At 39.6% G+C, this 19949-nt stretch overlaps 1 protein-coding gene and 1 long non-coding RNA gene across 5 annotated transcripts in view; one reads left to right on the top strand and one right to left on the bottom strand.

The window, feature by feature from the left end:
• The window catches only part of LOC117312119 (uncharacterized), a 51587-nt gene extending 50186 nt beyond the window's left edge, over positions 1 to 1401 (top strand). Inside the window, exon 6 of the long non-coding RNA XR_004526266.2 lies at positions 897 to 1401. This is a non-coding gene — a long non-coding RNA (uncharacterized lncRNA). The remainder of the gene's footprint in view (positions 1 to 896) is intronic.
• Positions 1 to 19120, bottom strand: part of TM4SF18 (transmembrane 4 L six family member 18) — a 28835-nt gene extending 9715 nt beyond the window's left edge. The window contains exons 1-5 of one of the 4 annotated variants that reach the window (XM_073803714.1): positions 18694 to 19088; positions 12642 to 12751; positions 6407 to 6505; positions 6123 to 6316; positions 3335 to 3424 (exon numbers count right to left, since the gene is read on the bottom strand). In XM_073803714.1, coding sequence (XP_073659815.1) covers positions 3335 to 3424; positions 6123 to 6299 — 267 coding nt within the window. In that variant the 5' untranslated portion in view covers positions 6300 to 6316; positions 6407 to 6505; positions 12642 to 12751; positions 18694 to 19088. Of the gene's footprint in view, positions 1 to 3334; positions 3425 to 6122; positions 6317 to 6406; positions 6506 to 12641; positions 12752 to 18693 lie in introns of all 4 variants that reach the window. The other 3 variants (XM_073803713.1, XM_019934335.3, XM_073803715.1) reach the window with 3 other exon arrangements.
• Between the last annotated feature and the right edge of the window lie 829 nt (positions 19121 to 19949).

The following is a 19949-nucleotide window of genomic DNA, read 5'->3' as shown; positions in this document are numbered from 1 at the left end:
CAAGAAAAGCAGTATTGCTTGGGAGAAAATTTAATTTAGTTTAAAAAACGTCGATTTCGAGTGAGAGTAGGATGGCCAGACAGAAACATGCAGTGGCCAGTTGATAAATTCAAAAGCTGAGACCAGAAAAAGAACAAAAAAACCTGCAAGTTTTGGAACAAAGTTTATATCAAATGATATTTCTTTGCTTGGAGTTATTTTATAAATGTAACATCAATACATGGTCATTATGGAAAATCAGAAAAAAAGTATTTTAAAAACACAAAGAAGGAAAGAACAATTATGCTTTTTTCCAATTTGATACTAGTAATCTCATTGGCAACTTTACATATGATGGAAAGCTCTTTCAAGTTATGTTTCTCATATTGATTATTAATAGAGTTTTGCCTTGTCATGGAATGAGATAAATACGTTTTTTTTTTACAGTAGATTTCTGTTAGTTATACTTTGTAAAAAATATTTACCTATTCGCTAATGTCATCTTTGAAAAAGGAAGAAGGACGTTTTCAAAAGATTGAGCTCCTTATTTACCAAATGGCCTTAAGCAGTTTGCTGGAAAAATCAGTGAAGAATTTCTCCATTTGGTGAATTTACAACCATAGCATAATATATATATATATGTATGTATACATGTATAAATTACAATCTAATGAGTGGATACAATTGCACAATCAAAGTAAGCCTCAAAATAAAGTGGGAATAAGAATCTCTCTGAGTCACAGTGTCATTGTCCGTAAAACGTAGATGATGTAGATGGTTACAGCGCTTACATAATAGGGCTGTTTCAAAAATTAAAGGATACAATGCATATAAAAATTATTTGAAAAGTGAAAAGCATAATCAAAATATTATCTATTATTTCAAGTGCCCTTATTTGGCCAGTATTTGTTTTCCAGTGGTAACAACCCACAGAATGTTGGCAGAAGATGCGACACCACAGAGGAATGGGGTTCAGGTCGTGCTGCTCCAAAACATGGCATCTTGGCATATTAATATCTTAAGCCGAAGGAGTTTGTGGAAATGGCAGAAGCGGGAAGTTCACTCTAACCTCCCCGACCTTCTCACCCTTCTTCCCTGAAACAGGTCATAAAACGCCCAGGTGAAAGATACCCTCCCTGCACCTGGAGGAAGGAAGACATTCTTATTACCAGAGACTAAAATTTGGGGCCAAGAACTCTGTATAAATAAATGTTGTTTAACTAAACCTTATTTTCCTAGTTACTTCTTCACCTTTTTCTATCCCTAACCCAAATCTCTCTGTCTTGTTAATTCTTCACAAAGTTATTATTTCTTTATCTAAAAAGTTTAGATGCTTCCTGCTCTAGTCACATCTTCGGGGTCTTCATTCTCTTGTGAAATCACACATGTACATGTGAAAATTCAATAAAATTTGTTTGCTTTTCTCATGTTAACCTGTCATCAGATTAATTTTCAGACCCAACCAGGGACCCAAAGAGGGTTGAGGAAACTTTTTTCTCCTCTACAAAATGAATCTTAGATGACCTAAATTTCCATTCCAGAGCTTCAGAAGTTACAAACTGGTGCAGACTCAAATTTGGCCTGCAAGATGTGTTTTATTTAGTTTAAATGAGAATTAATTGCCAACATTTTATAGTTGTGAAGTTTTACTTAAAACTCCATATTTCTACTTCCTACTGAAAATTGAGAATTATTGCCCAATATTGTAGTGGTAGCAATTGGCTGGACCTGAGTAGCAGCTCCCTCTCTTCCTTAAATAGAAAATTTGCTCTAATGTCTACATATTTCACATATTTCACTGCCATCAGGTATTTGGCATCTGGGGGCATATCAGTTAGGACCCCTATCCTAGAGCATACTTTGAAAGAACCAAGCAGAAAATCCAGGGAATCCTCTCTCCCTTCCTCCTGCTCTTTCCACTGAGATGCCAGTCATCTCATCCAATGTTGACTATGACAGTGTCCAGACTCTACGTTATTTCTAGCATCCATTTGTGCTGGAGATGCTAATCATGAGTTAAGGCAAATTGAACACATGGATTTTTATTAGATACTTAAGGGTACAAACATTTCTTTTCTAGAAATTCCCTGAGTACGTAGGTTAAAATTTACCTGAATCCATTGCTTCACCTAGACCATTTTGAAAGCTTTTCTGTAGTATAATACCAACAGTTACTGGGGGATGTTTGATTCAATTGGTTAAGAAAGTAGACTCACACACACACACACACACACACACACACACACACACACACACACAGAGGGAGAGTATTTTGGTCTTCTAATTCTTCCCCACTAGGGGCACAATGGTGAATTAAACAACGAATTTAATCTTCCAAAAGCAACAGTCAAATAAAGTAAGCCATACCATCTTGGCCGCATATTTAAATGTAATTGCACCTCGGACCAACTAAGTCAGAGTCTCTGGGGGTGGGATTCTAAGGCCAAGCTCCCAGATCATTGCAATGTGCAGACAACATGTGGAACCACTGCCGCAAAGAATGCCTCCCAGACCTCTGGCAAAGCTCCTCCTAGTTAATGAATCATATTCTCTTTGAGTCACAGGTGACTCATCTATAAAGCAGGAGTGGCAATGATATAATTCATTGGGTAAATGTGAACAAACTATGAAGTGCTATGCAAATATGAATAAATGATGATGACAGGAGGAGGGGGAGGTGGATGATGGTGGAAATACAGGAACCCAGTGCCTATGTGTTGAGCATAGGCTTAGAAAATGTGGTTGTATTGTTCTCTCTTCACTCTATTTTAATTATCTTTAAAGTTCTAGCTTTAAAAATGTACATCATATATACCCGACTCTGAGATAAATCTAATGCTGTGTGAAAGAAGCCAGATACAGAAGACCAATACTGTATGATTCTATTTATATAAAATACAAACTAATCTATAATGACAAAAAGAGATCAACGATTATCTCTTGGGGGTGATGAAAATGTTCCATATCTTGACTATGATGCTAGTTTCATGGGTAGAGTTAACTGTCAAAACTCATGGAATTTTACACTTTTAATGGATGGCATCTATTATATGTAAATTAGTCTTCAATAAAGTTGATAAGGGAAAAAATAGACTCACAGAAACCCAGTTAGGAAAAGGTAATCTTATTTTCTAATTTCACGTATCTTTAAATATTGAATTGCTAGAAGAATATCAGTAGAACAAAAGTGGAGGAAAACGGTAGACAAAATAGATAATATTTGGAGGAAACTCTTGGGCTCTGAACTGAAAGGATGATGGAGAGGGTACAATAGTGTCAATATTTTCACGTCCCCAAGTGAGAGGAAAGAAAGCCAGAGCACACTCAACCATCCTCAAAACACTATTGTTCTTACCATGTATTTTTTGCTGCAGTTTTCACTCTGGCAACATTTATAGTTGTTATCATTCTCCAGTACAAGAAGAATTGCTGCTACTATAAGCATCTATAGTAGGGAAGAGAAAAGATATCAGAAATGGAATACTAGTTTGCATTCATGCTCAGAATCAGAGCACAGTGCTTCAGAGCATAGACTCTGGGATCAGGTAGCTCTGGGTTCAAATCCCGGTTCTGCCACTTAATAACTGTATGCACTCCAGAGTCCTTTCCTACAAAATGGTGCCGAGAACTCACCTCTTTGGGTTGTTATGAGCTATTGTACGTAAAATTTTGAATAGTGTGCTTGATTCATAACATGTGATTGATAAATGTTAGCTGTTATTATAGTTATCAGTTATCAAAAGTTAATGATTAAGGAGGGGCAAATGGTATGGACATGAGAATACCACCCTCTGCAGCAAGCGTGCACTTCTCACTGACTCAGTTGTGGAGGACAAAGGAAAACCATTCACCAGACTTTGCCATTTGCCAGCCTCTTTCTTTTTACTGCCCTCTGGGAATCCAGGTGAAAGGTATGGTTACTCTGAAACTAAATCTCTTAATCCAAAGTAAAGTAAATTCAATGTCCCCGAGTATTCAGATCATCTTAGATTCAGATTTTCCAGTGGGTTTTGTCTGTATGAAGCCAACAAACTGGGAGAATTCAGTGTATTCTACTTCCCTTTCTTGGTATCTTAGAGAAAGGGCTCAAGTTCCAGAAAGAACATGGATTTCTTTACTATTGGGTTGGCCAAAAAGTTCGTTCAGGTACAGAAAAACCCGAACTATCTTTTTGGTCAACCCAAGATTATAGTCCTTGGTTTGGGCAGGTATGGACTGTGAATTGCTTCTGGCAAATTCTCCACCTATCCTTTCCTTCTACTGTTCAGTACTGAATCTTGTAGTTGAGTTCATTGTTATTTTACTCCTTGTAGTGAATATTTCCAGTTTCCAAATTCCTTCAGCCATGATTTATTTATCTATCCATTTAGTTATTTATCTATATTCCTCTCCTTTCTCCAAAAAGGATTTGATCTTGAAAGAATATTTTTCAAGAATTCCTAGACAGTGAAAACTAGAGAATAGGTTCTTTTTACAGTTTTAAATTTTACATGGAATATAAGCAAACAGTCCTACATTCTCCTCCTTTCAACACCATTAATTAACACAATTTTAAAGAGATTCTTGTTTAACTTTAGTAATGTCTTGCAAATCTTCCACTTAGTACAATTATATATTGAGAGAAACAATGACAAGATAAGCCACAATAAACCAGGTGCAGTAACCAGCCTCATTACAATATTGTTAGAAATAATTAGACCTAGATCCTAGAGTCCTGTGCCAAAGGAGAAACACAGGCATAGCCCGTGTTTAAAGAGAAACTTCTCTCCCTTTTTGTTGTAAAATATAGCTGCAATACAGAGGGCTCAAGAATAATGGAGGAAAATTACCCAAAATACCACTACTCTCACATGTTTTTAAGTATGTACTCCAACATGTGTATATTTTACATAATTTCAATCATAATGTATTCACAATTTTGTTATATCTTTTTTCACTTAATATAAAATAACATGTGTTTTCCATGTTACTACATGTTCATAACTACAATTTTCATCCTTTATAAAGTGAATGGACCATAATCTATTTTGCCATGCCTATGCTAGGATGCTTCTAGTTTTTTGCTATTATAAATAATGCTGCCACAAACATCTATGTATAAATTTCTTTCCTTATTCTGGATTATTTCCTCAGAATGTATGCTCAGGTTTAGGATTACCAAGTCAAAAGACATAAGCATTTTCATGGATCTTAATATATCATATGAAAAATGTCTCCCAAAGGCTTGCATTTATTTATAGTACCACCACCAACAGTCATTATGTACCTAGCACATAGCACCTTCAGCAGCACTGTGTATTCATATTTCAAAGTTTATTAATTTAACGTGCAAAATGACAAATAAATGAAACTGCTTTCCAACATATTTATTCAAATGTTATAATAATTAAACACCCACAAAGATGTAGAGATAGATTATAATGGATTTTCTTTTTTTTTTTTTTTTTTGCATTCTTGTTGGTATAGAAAGCTTACCGTGCACAGTGTGTTTTTTTTTTTTTAGAAATGATATGATCAGGAAAAACTTCTTTTCCTCTGAGTTGCCAACATGATTTACTATCAGTTTGTTTTTAAAGAGCACAAAGTCATCGGAAAAACATCCATGGATTCTTACCGTGCATACTTTGATTTAGTTTTCATCAACACCCACCCAGAGACATTGAGTAACTTGCTTTAAAGTCTCATGACACAAATGACAGCGCTTAGACTGGAACTCAAGTTTGTCTGAATCTTCAAATCTCTGCTTTTCCCACTGTCTTAATACCACTCCAAGCTAGAGAAATCCTGAGTACAGACAGAAAATCCTTTCTAGGAAAGAGCAGTGCCACTGGAGATTAAATAGCATTAGTGGACGCACAGCTTTCATGAGGATATAATATTTCTATAGGCCAGTGTCCCACCAACTTTCATTAGGACTAATTTCCTGCATTGCTGGAGCTACATAAATCAGCAGCTTACTGAAAACAAAGCTACCCTCCAAGTCCTCATGGACTACTTGCCTTTTCACCCCCCTCCATCTTCCAAACCCAAACCAAGGATTAGAAGAATGATTTTTCCATGATTCATCATTTTCACTAGGAACAAGTTCATGCTTAGTAAAAACTCCCCCTTCTGCAATCCCAAGTCTCCAAAGTCACACTTACCATAATACCTGAGAAACAGATTCCTTCAAAATACCAGACGTAGTTGGTGAGTTTATTGCTGGAGGCATAGGAAGCTTGCCCATTGGGGAAATACAATAATATGTTTACAATTATACTCCAAAGTGCAAGAGGAATCAGCAGACTACTCAGGCAGCTTCCACATTTCCAAGACCCCATGTTACCCTGCTCAGAACCTGCAGGAGATTTCAAGAGTGTAGAATTACATCAGGCCTGTTTTTCTTCCTTACCTGTCTCCCCCCTGCCCCCTCCCCGAGATTACCTACCACTTTCTGGGTCAGAGCCCTTCAGTTCATATTCATGAGGAGCCCAGGACTCGGACAGAACTGCAGCCTGCAATCTGTCGGTGTGGAAATAGTGGTTTACTGTTTGGAGAACAATAGACAAAGATCAACGGCTGAAAAGCTGAGCTGGTCTTCATCCTGTGCCAAAGGAATGTGGTGTTTTTACTGCTTTTTAAAATAAGTCATTTTCCTCTGGATTAGAGCACTCAAGACTGAATCCTGGGCATGTTTGCAGAAGGAAGTTGGAGGGGGGCGGTTGGAATGGAGTCTGGCAAATTTCACCCCACAGTGGACAGGGGGTTAAAGAGAAAACCACCAAGGAATCTTATATTGGCACCGGATGTGCGTTTTGCTCAAATATTCTGACTTTATGTATCTGTCTTTTATTCAGTGTTCTTTATTGTGTGCTCGCTACTCACCAAGCACTGTTTAAACTGCAGGGGGCACAAAAAGGACAAAGAAAGGGAAAGACTGGTGAGTTAGGAAAACAAGACATCACAGTTGATGAGTTTATTGTTATAAGACGGGTACTGCTTTCCTCTAAAGAGTTCACATCTATTATCTCTACCTCGCAATAAAATAATAACAGGAATAAATTCATATCTCTTACTGCCTAGGAAAAAGAGGTAAAAGAATTGGGGTAATTTGATTAAGACTTTATGAGTAATAAGTTTGAAGTGAATTTAGGAATTCTCTGTTCCAAATTATTATTATTTTTTAAACATCTTTATTGGAGTATAATTGCTTTACAATGGTGTGTTAGTTTCTGTTTTATAACAAAGTGAATCAGCTATACGTATACATATATCCCCATATCTCTTCCCTCTTGCGTCTCCCTCTCTCCCACCCTCCCTATCCCACCCCGCTAGGTGGTCACAAAGCACCGAGCTGATCTCCCTGTGCTATGCGGCTGCTTCCCACTAGCTATCTGTTTTACGTTTGGTAGTGTATATAAGTCCATGCCACTCTCTCACTTCGTCCCAGCTTACCCTTCCCCCTCCCCGTGTCCTCAAGTCCATTCTCTACTCCCTTCCAAGTTATTGCCCTAAATTTAAAGAGCTACAGATCCTGTAGTTCTGATGACATAAGGAGAATATTATGGGAAGGAATCTTGGCACTAATATGTTAAAGATAATGTAGACAGTGGTGTAAAGCATTCAAGGGTTGGAAGGCAACTATACTCCAATAAAAATTAATTTAAAAAAAAAAGAATTCAAGGGTTGGGAATTCCCCAGCGTTCCAGTGGTTAGGACTCTGTGATTTCACTGCCGAGGGCCCGGGTTCAGTCCCTGGTTGGGAACTAAGATCCCACAAGCTGCGTGCCACAGCCAAAAATGAAACAAAACAAAACAAAAGGATTCAAGGGTTGCCTGACCTCATTGCCACTGTCTGCTGGTAACCTCAGAACCCTGCTTAACTTAACTTTCTCAAGTCTCAACTTCCTAAGTTGTGAAAATGGGGATTAAAAAACAGTACCTTCCCCACAAAGTTAATGTGTGGGTTAACAGGATTATGTGTGCAAAACACAGTATCAGGTGATAGAGAAGGAGCAGGCAGTAAATGGGAGCCGTCATTAATAATAAAAAAGCAGTTATAGGAACATGATGGTCAAAATGGTACAGAGATCAGAAGTAAAGTCTGCTTATTTATTCCTCTCAATACCCAAAGAGTTTTGTATCATGAACCCTGAAAATCTTAACCCTAGAAGTATTTTTTTTAATAAATTTATTTATTTATTTATTTAGACTGTGTTGGGTCTTCGTTTCTGTGCGAGGGCTTTCTCTAGTTGCGGCGAGCGGGGGCCACTCTTCATCGCGGTACGCAGGGCTCTCACTGTCGCGGCCTCTCTTGTTGCGGAGCACAGGCTCCAGACGCGCAGGCTCAGTAGTTGTGGCTCACGGGCCTAGTTGCTCCGCGGCATGTGGGATCTTCCCAGACCAGGCCTCGAACCCGTGTCCCCTGCATTGGCAGGCGGACTCTCAACCACTGCGCCACCAGGGAAGCCCCAGAAGTATTTATATTTAATTTGTATTATCCTCCAGAAAGTATTAACACTCCATAACATAACTGCTTTTAATTCAAGACAATAAAAATTTATTTTTCCATGAATACTTTTAAATTGTATTATACTTATATTTTTTAAAAAATGGAGCTACTTGGAGCCACACTGGGATTCAAATAAAACAAACTAGAAACTAGTAGTCAAACTATGGTGGGTTCCAAAGAGGTTTCGTGGCACCCCCTAATGGATGTGATTGTTTTTTCTTCCTCTAGTGTTTTTAGCAAAGTGCATCAACAAAGTCTGGTCACTAGATTCCGTACCCCCTCCCCCCAGGGCCATAGAAGCAACCTAAAATCACATTTACTAGAGCTTTGGGGATGATGGGGAAAGCAACAACGTCTTTGGTTGAATATTTATTGAGTACCTGCTATGTGTCAGGCACTGTTCTAAGAGTTGGGGAGAGAGATCAGTGAACAAGAAAGTTCAAAATCCTTGCCCTCATGCAGCTTACATTCTACCATAGTGGAGACTAACAATAAAAAGTATGTATAAGTAACACATATAACTTATCAGGTAGTGGTAAGTGTGGCTAAAATAAGTCAAGGAAGGACAAGCAAGAGTGCCAGAGAATGGGGCTGGGGATGACATTTCTGATGGGGTGGTCAGGGAAGATCTTGCTGAGAAGGTGACATGAGCAAAGAGCTGAAGGAAGCAGAGGGTGTGAGTCCTGTAGAGAACTTGGGGCAAAGCACTGTAGGCAGAGAAAATAGAAAGTGTGCAAAAGCACTGGGGTAGAATGAACCCCAGGGAGGAGACTACTGTCACTGCAGCCAAGAGAGGGAGGGGAAGAGCAGTAACATCTGAGATTAGTTTTGAGTAGAAAAATGACTTGACACGTTAAAAGGCTCACTCTGGCTGCGGTGTTGTGATTAGGCTGTGAAGGGTATGGGTGAAAGAAAGGAGATGAAGCCATTTCACCAATCCAGGCTTCCCATGGGAGATAGTGGCTCAGACCTTGACAGTAGTAGCAGAGATGGTGAGAAAAGGCTGGATTCTGTCTATAATTTGAAGATAGAGCCAACAGTATGTGGTGACAGCTTGAATGGAAGAGAAAGAGAGGAGTCAAAGATGGCCACGTGGTTTGGGGCCTGGGCAAGGGAAGAATGAAGTTGAGCAAAACAGCAGGTTGAGCAGGGTTGGAAGGGGAAGATGAGGTGGTCAGTTTCAGACATACCAAGTTCTGAGACACTTATTAGTAATCCAAGAGGAAATGCCAATTAGGCTGTTGGATACACAAATATGAAGCTCAGGGAAGAGGTCTGGGATGGAGTATGTGAGAGTTGTCAGTGTATACATGGTATTTAAAGACATGAAACACTATGCACGAATGAGTGTAGTTAGGAAAGAGACCCAAGGACTAGGTTCTGGGAAGTCCAGTGAATTGAGTTTGGGGACAAGAGGGGGAGTCAGCAAAGGAGACTGAGAAGTGGCCAGTGAGTTAGAAGAACGAAGAGCTTATCCTGGAAGTCGAGTTCCTAGTTGAGAAAGAAGTGATCAATTAGAGTTAAGGCTGCCTATAGAGCGAGCAATGTGGGAGGACTGAGAAATGGCTATTGGACTTAGCCATGTGGAGGTCATCAATGAGCTTGATAGAAGGACCTTTAGTGGTGGGACAGACATGAGTCTAACGGGAATGTGTTCATGAGAGAATGAGAAAAGAGGAATTGGAAACAGAGAGAAGAGGTAACACTTTTGGAGAGTTTAGCTGGAGGGAAAGTGGGAGTCCAGGGAAAAAGTTTAAAGGAAAAAATTATAGCACATTCCTATACTGTTGGGAATATTCTTGTTGAGGGTTGGGGAGGGGAGGAGAGTGGAAGAGAGAAACTGGGGAGAATTGCTAGAGCTGTGTTCTTGAGTAAATGGGAAGCAGTGGGAATGTGTGCACAGATGGAGGAGCTGGCCTGAGCTAGCAGCCTGGGCAGCTCTGTCTTAGGAACAGAAGGAAGACAGAGCATAAGGAATTGGAGAGGTGGGAACTTCTGATTGCTTCTGCTTTCTCAGTAAAACCAGAAGCAGGTTTATCAGCTGAGAATGAACACGGAGAGAGGATGTTACAGGTTTGGAGGGAGAGGAGAAGGTGTGAAACAGTTGCCTAGGAAAGCAGAATGGTGAAAGGTCTAGAGAGATGTGGCAGATGCTGGCAGGCACTGAGGGCCCTCTTGAGGTCATGAATTTACAGTGAGACTAGGCAGCATGGTCAAGTGCTTTTCCCAGTGCAGTTCAACTGCAGAGGTGTGGGCAGAGAGTAGTAAGAAAGCTGGAATCAACCAGGATTGGAAGTTTGCCAGGCAAGTATCATAAAGAGAGGGGAGGGGACAAAGGAATCAAGAATATATATAAGAGAGTGATTATAGTGATGGACTGTGGAAGGAAGGAGGGAAGTAAGGACAAAAGAATATGAGGGACAGTAAAAAAAGGGTTGGATTTGTAGATTGTGTGTCCCAGTATGGTTGAAGAATTACTGGTTTTGAGTAGCAGAGAGATAAAGAGCTGGAAAGATGCAGATGTAAGCTATTGCATATGGAATGGTTTAAGCTACAAGGTCCTACTGTATAGCACAGAGAACTATATTCAGCATTCTGTGATAAACCATAATGGAAAAGAATATAAAAAAAGAATATATATATATATATATATATATATATATATCTGAATCACTTTGCTATACAGCAGAAATTAACACAACATTGTAAATCAACTATACTTCAATTAAAAAATGGAAACAAAAGAGATCTGGAAAGATAGAAGGCAGTGATTGGGAAGAAGGGATGCTGGAATTAGAGATTAGGATGTTTCAGTAATTGGTGGAGACAGTCTAGAGGTATATTTTGGGCTGAATTTTGCTCCCTTGAAATTCATATGTTGATGCCACATAACCTCAGAATGTGACTATATTTGGCGAGAGGGCCTTAGTTAGAACAAGGCTGGTAGAGTGGGCCCTAATCCAGTCTGACTGATGTTCTTGTAAGAAGAAGAAATTTGAACACACAGAGAGATACCAGACGTGCCTGTGCACAGAGACATAGGAGTTCACAGCAAGAGGACAGCCATCTGCAAGCCAAGGAGAGAGTTCTCAGGAGAAACCAAACCTGCCAACATCTTGATCTTGGACTTGTAGCTTCCATCGATGTGAGAAAACACATTTCTGTTGATTAAGTCACCTATTCTGTGGTATTTTGTCATGGCATCCCTAGCAGACTAGTAGGTGTGACCATGGGAGTGAGTGGCCTAAGTAGGGTGGAAAGCAGGAGGATTGGAAGAAAGCAACTGAGACGGCTGGATATTGGAATGGTTCCTTGCAATGAATATTAAAATCAACTATTATAACAATGGTAGTTTGGGAGAGAATGACTGCATTTGGAAAGCCAGCTGCAACACTCTTCAAGGAACCAAAGGAAGTAACCTTGAGGGGGAATGAACTGAGGGTGGGAAATGATCACAGTATCATCCAGCATTGAAATTTACAGTCTCTCCAGTCAATATTGAACCACCCCTCTCCCATCAACTTTTAAGCAAAGATGTTAAAAAAAACTGAAACTGTTTAATTTGGCTTTAAATATTTCTCACCTTAAGACATCAGTCATAGAGATTCTAACAGGCAATGAAATAAGGTAAAAAGGAAGGGGGAGAACAGAATAATCCTGAAGAGGGTAACTGGCTACCAAGAAACCCAGAAAGAACAGTGTTTTACCGACTTATTTGCAAGGTTCTAAGAGGGTTTAGTTGAGACTTCATAAGTTTTTATTGTCAATATTTTGTACTTTGGAGAGGAGTGATTAGGAATACCTTTTGTTAATGGGACTTCCCTGGTGGCACAGTGGTTAAGAATCCGCCTGCCAGTGCAGGGGACACGGGTTCGAGCCCTGGTCCGGGAAGATCCCACATGCCGAGGAGAAACTAAGTCCGTGCGCCACAACTACTGAGCCTGCGCTCTAGAGCCCATGAGACACAGCTACTGAGCCCGCGTGCCAGAACTACTGAAGCCCACACACCTAGAGCCCGTGCTCCGCAACAAGAGAAGCCACCGCAATGAGAGGCCCGCACACCGCAATGAAGAGTAGCCCCTATTCGCTGCAACTAGAGAAAGCCCATGCACAGCAACGAAGACCCAACATAGCCATAAATAAATAAATAAGATACAAAAAAAAAGAATACCTTTCGTTAAAATTTATGGAGGGTAGAATCCTTGAGCAGTTCCCACCTATCAGTGCTGTGGCTTCTAGGAATTTTCAGTGTCAGTGAGGTGAGCTCCCAATCAGGGCCCCCTTCAAAATAATCATGATAAATTGACATCTCTTGAGTATCTTTGTGCTAGGCACTGTGCTAGAAGCTTTCACATACATTAAAAACAAACAAACAATAAATTTTCACCATGACTCTAAACTGAAGGCATTAACTCCATTTTGCATGTAAAACAATGGATCTAAGAAAACTTTTTTAAACTTCCAGGAACTAGAAGTTAAGCCCAAGATTTAAAACATATTCTTTGAACTCTTCCACCATGTTCACCCTGGCCTGACACACGTCTAGGCGTTAAGCCCCTCTTCTTCACTGCAAATAGGTTTCAAGTTTAGATATTTGGATTCTTTGGTAGTGGCTGCCTACATTGCTATTTTGAAGACACACTGGTTTCAGTGGGAGAAGCATACAGGCCAGATAAATGACTGATGTCTGCTGTGGAGACGGGGTCAGGGAAGGGAAACATGCATGACTAGTATATCCCAGTCTTGGTCAAGCCCCAAAAGATGTCTCTAATGATGCTTTCATGTCACAGATAGTTATGAAGATTTGGAGGGGGGTTGGTGCAGGACCAAACACCATTTGGAAGACTGTTCAGCAAGGGTGACAGAAGTGAATGAGGAGGATATGACTGGCTGAAAAACTTGATAAAATTGTGAAAAGGGGACATAAGCAATTTCCTTATCTTTGGTTATCCCATTAATCAGAGCATCTAATGAAGTCTCCCTGGACAATTTTAAAAATTACTTAATTTCTCTCCTAAGAAAACTCTTTCTTAACCTGCCTCCTGGAAAAAAAAAAAAAAAAAAAAAAGATGTGTACTCATAAAAAAAAAAAAAAAACCTTCCTGAAGCCATTTGTCTCCAGTGAACTCCCGATTTTCTTGTCAAGGAATTCTTCCTAAATCAGGATTTTCGTGCTGGTCCTCCAGGAACCGGGAAGAGTCACCGGGCTGCCGTGCTTATTGGCTGCTTTTGGCCTTGGCTTCCTGTTCTCAACAGCGGAGCTGAGGAAATCCGCAGGATGCCTGCTACCAAGGGACAAGGTGACTCAAGAGGAAACACTCCACCTAAAATAGTCCTTGTGTACAGTCTCAGAGTCACTCTGGAAACAGAATTAATATATCATCCCGGAATTAATTCCATAGGTGGTTGGAAGTGGAGAAGAAGGAGGTAACTGAAAGAAGTTTATCAAAGGAAAAGATTTGCCGCCAAGATAAAAGCTGAACTGCAGCAAAGGCTAATATTCAGAAAGAGAGTTCATCCTGGGAGTTCAGAGGGGATGCACTGTGATTTCCCCCATTCACCGTGGGCACAAAGCTCTGATCCCGGTCCAACCCAGGGACCCACTGGGAGTGGATGTTTCCTTCAAAACACAGTAGGAAAGCAGCAGCAGAATAGCTACGTAAACAAAAATGGACCATTGGGATGCAGTCTTCTTCGTTTTTGTGTTTATAATTCTTTCTCTAGAACTATCTGGCCCAGAATGTCTATAGCGCGGCTGGATTCTAGATTTGTTTCCAGCTAATGGTAAACATCTAGCATATTGCCTCCTGAGAGACGGGAAGTCATATACGATTCATACCCAAAGTTCCCTGAGCAATATTCTGCATCTGGAATGACCTCTCAGACTCTTGTCGTACCTGCCCTTTACCCTCTTCTCCCTGACTCCCAGCCCTCTAGAGTCCATTTATTCATTCCAGCTCTTCACAGTGAAGAGAAACCATATTCCACCATTTATTCTTTAAATAGGTATTGAGCAATTACTACGTAGTGGGGAGACTACTGAGGCGAAGAACACCCGTCCTTGCCCTCAAGATGCTCTGCTCAGAGTCTGATAGGGGAAATACAAAAGTTCAAGAGCTTTGGAATACAAAATATTGAATCTCCAATAGATTTAAGCATAGGCTTCTGGGAAGTACAAAAAGTCCCAGGAATTTTGAATGGAGCTGGGGTTTCACAGGAGATTCCTAGGAAGGGCAGGGACAGAACTGAGTCATTTAGCTTAACAGAAGCATGTAGCTGAGCAAACTGAGACTCAGTCAAAGATAAATATACACTGGGGGATAAATGCAGTGTATACAGCTCGACTGGATCTTGGTCTGGAAGACAACACGATGAAATACATTTTGGGGACAGTTGGAAAAATACCCATATAGATAGTGTTAGACTATATTAGAAGTTGTTTTATTTTGGGTGTAGAAGTGGTGTAGTTATGTAGCAGGTTGTTCTCATTTTTAGGAGATAGGTACACCTGAGATGGATTTAGCAAGTGGTTTAGCAGCAATATGAAATTTGAAATAGCTTTGCAGAAGAAGAAGGAGGCGGAGGAGGTGAAGGATGGATATATGGTAGATAAATGAAGCAAATGTAACAAAATGTTAACAATTGTTGAACTGAATTTGGATGTTCATTGCACTAGTTTTTCAACTTTCCTGAATTTTTGAAAATGTTCATAAAACATAGTTGAAGAAAAAAAAAAGTTCCCTGGTAGATAGTTGCATAAATGCCAACACTACCCAAAATTCAGAGGGTGCTTTCATCTTGGGAATACAAAGTAGAAAATAAATGCTCTGCCCAAACAAGTGCCTTAGGCTGCACAGAAGCACTGAGGCGGGACAGAGAGTGGTCCACTCTGCAACTCGGAGCAAGTAGAGCTCGGCTGTGTCCAGCTGCCCGAGTGGGACACAATGGATGGATGTTGTTGGGAGGGTGCGTGAGAAGGAGCTCAGAGCTCGAAGAGTCTGAGCTGTATGTCAGGCCGGAGAGTCTGGATCTTATCCTGAGGAAGTCAAAGCCACTTAAGAATGGAGGGCATTTTAGAGTCTTGGTCTGGTTTCAGTTTGAAGGATGGATCAGAGTTTGGAAGGCATGGAACGAAGAGGTCATTCCAGAGACTACTGCAGTAATTCCATCAGAATTAAAGAAGGCCAAAGGCAGAGCAACAGAAATTCTCATTTGTTGCTGGTGGGAATGCAAAATGGTACAGCCACTTTGGAAAACAGTTTGGCAGTGTCTTACAAAATTAAGTATACACATACCGTACAACCCAACAATCTCGCTCTGAGATATTTACCCAAGAAAAGTGAAAACATGTATAGGAATGTTTAGAGCAGCTTTTTCATAATCACGAAAACCTGGAAGCCTCAACTGGTAAATGGATGACTACATTTTACCTTCATGAATGAATACTATGCAATAAAAATGGAGTGAAGTACTGATACTACAACATCATGGATGAATCTCAAAAGCATTATGTTAAGTGAAAGAGGCCAGACTACATACTGTATGACTCTGAGAAAGACAAAGCTATTGGTATAGAAATAAGATCAGTGGTTACCAGGGGCTGGGGTGGGGGTAGGAGTTGACTATAAAGAGGCACGTAGAACTTTCTGGGGTGATGGAAATACTTTATATAGTATTTTTATTGTGGTGGAGTTGACATAGTCATATACGTTTATCAAAATCGTATACCTATAAAGTGTGAACTTCATTATATAGAAATTATATCTCAATATGCCTCACTTTCAAAAAAGGAAAAGAAAAAGAATAATATGACCTGAGGACTGACTGGATAGAGAATAGGGGAAAGAAGAGCAAAATATGTTTCAATGGTCTAGAAAACAGACGTATTAATAAAAGAAGTGGTACCTGATACAGTCAGTTAACTGCTGCAAGAATGAAATGCTGAATAAAGTTATATTGAGGAGTATTTCAGAATATATTAAAATATTTTCAGCCATTTTTATATTACTTTAGCGGCCAATTTGGCACAAGTGTGAGGAAAATGTTACTAACTTTTAAAAGCATGTAATGGATTCTCAAGAAGAAATTTATGCTCTGGGAACACATAAAGTCTCTCTGTGTGTATATATGCATGCCCATGCCTGTCTGATGAGCATCTGATGATACTCTTCCTTGGAATATGTTTTTCACGGATTTTACATGTTCTTTAAACAATTAAAATGTATACAAAATGCTTTCTTAGTTCTAATTAATGAAAATTACTAAATATTAATTTTTTAAAAAGAAAAATGCCTATAATACAGTGGCAGAAGTGGACATAGAAATAGTTTGGAGAGAATTTAAGAAGGTAGAGTTTTTCCAGGAAGTGATTTTTCAGATAAGGTATGTTTGCACATAGGGATACGGACCTATCAAGTAAGAATACTACTATATTATTTGTGAAGAAAAAGACTGGAAATAATCTCACTCCCTATTAATAGGAAACTGGTTAAATAAATTATGGCATAATTTATTCCATATAATGGCAGTCTATAATAATGGAATACTATACAACTGTTAAAAATGAGATAAATCTATATGCAACGTTGGCTGAGTTAGACAAACACTGTATATAATATTGCTATTTATATAACAAAAAGGTATGATCTATCTCTCTGTCTATCTATCTTTACACACACATTATATAGGCATAGAATGTCTCTACTACAAGGAACTGTTTTATCTGTCAGGATCCATTCAGGAGACAGAAATTACACAATAATTTGAATAGTGACGGTTTAATATGGAAAATGATTAATAATTTACTAAATGGGAATAAGAGAATTCTGAATAATACCCTAGGGCTTCTGACCCTGAGAACACTTAGCTGGTTTGAAAAGCAGTGGAGTTTAACTTAGGGCTGTGAGAAACCAAGAGTCCACTCTTGAAAACTGTGCTCACAGCATGAAGGCAGCAGACAGAGAACTGCCTGGTGATCAGGCTTGGCTTGCCAGGATCACCCCAGCAATGTTTTTTTTTTTTTGGATGTGTCACATCAGGCAAGGGAAACAAAAGAAAAAATAAGCAAATGGGACTTTATTAAATTTAAAAGCTTTTGCAGAGTGAAGGAAACTACCAACGAAATAAAAAGACAACCTACCAAATGGGAGAAGATATTTGCAAATGTTATGTCTGATAAGGGGTTAATATCCAAAATATATAAACAGCTCATACAACTCAAAAAACCGAATAACCCAATTAAAAAATGGGCAGAAGACCTGAGTAGACATTTTTGTAAAGAAGACATACAGATGGCCAATAGGCACATGAAAGGATGCTCAACATCACTAATTATCAGAGAAATGCAAATAAAATCCACAATGAGATATCACCTCACACCTGACGTAATGGCTATCATCACAAAGACCACAAAACAACAAATGCTGGAGAGGGTGTGGAGAAAAGGGAACCCTTGTTCACTGTTGGTGGGAATGTAAAGTGGTACAGCCACTATGGAGAATAGTATAGAAGTTCCTCAAAAAATTAAAAACAGAGCTACCATTTGATCCAGGAATTCCATTCCTGGGTATATATCCAAAGAAAATGAAAACACTAATTTGAAAAGATGTATGTACCCCAGTGTTCATAGCAGTATTATATACAACAGCCAAGCTATGGAAGCAACCTAAGTGTTCATCAATAGATGAATAAACATATATATATGTGTATGTATATATATATATAAAATATTAATGAAATATTACTGTCATAAAAAAGAATGCAATTTTGATCTTTGCAGCAATGTGGATGGAACTGGAGTGTATTATGTCTAGGGAAGTAAGTCAGAGAAAGACAGATATTTTATATTTCACTTACACGTGGCATCTAAAAAAATAAAACAAGTGAATGAATATAGCAAATAATAAACAGACTCATAGGTATAGAGAACAAACTAGTGGTTACCAGTGTCGGGGGGCAAGATAGGGAGAAGGGATTAAGAAGTACAAACTACTATGTATAAAATAAATAAGATACAAGGATGAAAGTACAGCACAGGGAATATAACCAATATTTCATAATAACTTTAAATGGAGTATAATCTATAAAAATATGGAGTCAACTATGTTGTACACCTGAAACTAATATAACATTGTAAATCAACTATATACTCCAATAAAAAATAATGATAATAATAAAAAAGAATACACTAGGTCTGAGAAAGGGTACCCAATAAAGGAATGAACCTGGAAGAGTGAGATCCTCAAGGTTGGACACAGAGGGGGCAGCCCCTCTGATGGTGTAGTATTTTGCTGGGTTGCCTCAGGTCGGAGCTGGCCCACCGTTGACAAACTATAAGTCACAGGGCAGGCTGACAAGCTGAAAATTCCTCTACTGGGGAAACTGTAGGCTGAGGCTGCTGGGAAAGAAATCACTAGCTGGGGGGTGCTGATGAAACTCAACGGGAAACTGCCTCATGGGAAGAACTGTGGAACTTGTGGGAAGCTGGCTGGGCCATGACTGGACTCACTGGAAAGCTGCCAGGAAGCGGCTTCACAGGCTTGTCGCTGAGCTGACCCTGGGGAACCGGCGGGGGCACCCACGGAACTTGCTGGGGTGAGATCCATCGTTGGGTCTCCCACACACCAGCGCAGCACCACAGGAGCAAGAAGAACGCAAAGCCCACTAAATCCAGGAAGAGCAGCCCATTTTTCCTCCAGAGTCCCTTCAGCGTCCCCTACTGGCCAACTTTAACATCGTGTCAGCCGGAAAATGAAAGATGTGTGATTATCACAAGCAGAGAAATGAAGGGGGGATTTGGGTCTAAAGGGCAATAAATTCATAAATGCCACGGCTGGTAACAATTGTATCTGGGGAGAAAAACTGGTTGATCAGGCTCAGATGTGAGAGAAATTTACTTTTCACTGCACATCTTTCTCCTGTTTGATTTGCAGGAGGGGCATCACAAATTTTCTTTAATGCATTATGCTGAATTTCATACCGTAAAATAAGAATGCTGTTGATGATGGTAGTATGCCAGTCATTATTTCAAATGCTTTTACTGTATTAAATCACCTAATGTTTCCCCAAAGCAGTTACTCTTATTAGACCTAATTTTTATACTGGAAGAAACTGAGGCAAAAAAGAGATTAAATAATTTGTCCAAGATTAGCTGGCAAGCGATTGAACTGTGATTGATAATCTCGCTGCAGAATCTGTGCTCTTAATGACTAAGTCCTACGTCTGTCAGTGTTTACTTTGGCATAAAACATAATGAACGAGTTATGAGTCCCTTATACTACTCATCAGATATTCCCCTACCTCCCATCTCTGACTCCCCTTAGGGGGGTGGGGTGGGTCACGTGATTAATGAGTTGTGTGTGTTCATTTCGTTATTTGTGAGAGAGCCCCAGTAACTCCCATTCTCCTTTTGCACAGACCCTCTGTGTTAACTGTAATGGTTAGAGAGCATGAGCAAGAAATAAACTTTTGATTTTCTAAG

The sequence above is a fragment of the Tursiops truncatus genome, chromosome 4 (assembly GCF_011762595.2).
Source record: "Tursiops truncatus isolate mTurTru1 chromosome 4, mTurTru1.mat.Y, whole genome shotgun sequence".
Lineage (NCBI taxonomy): Eukaryota > Metazoa > Chordata > Mammalia > Artiodactyla > Delphinidae > Tursiops > Tursiops truncatus.
The sequence above is the reverse complement of the archived record's forward strand: the minus strand, read 5'-3'. Positions and strand labels throughout refer to the sequence as shown.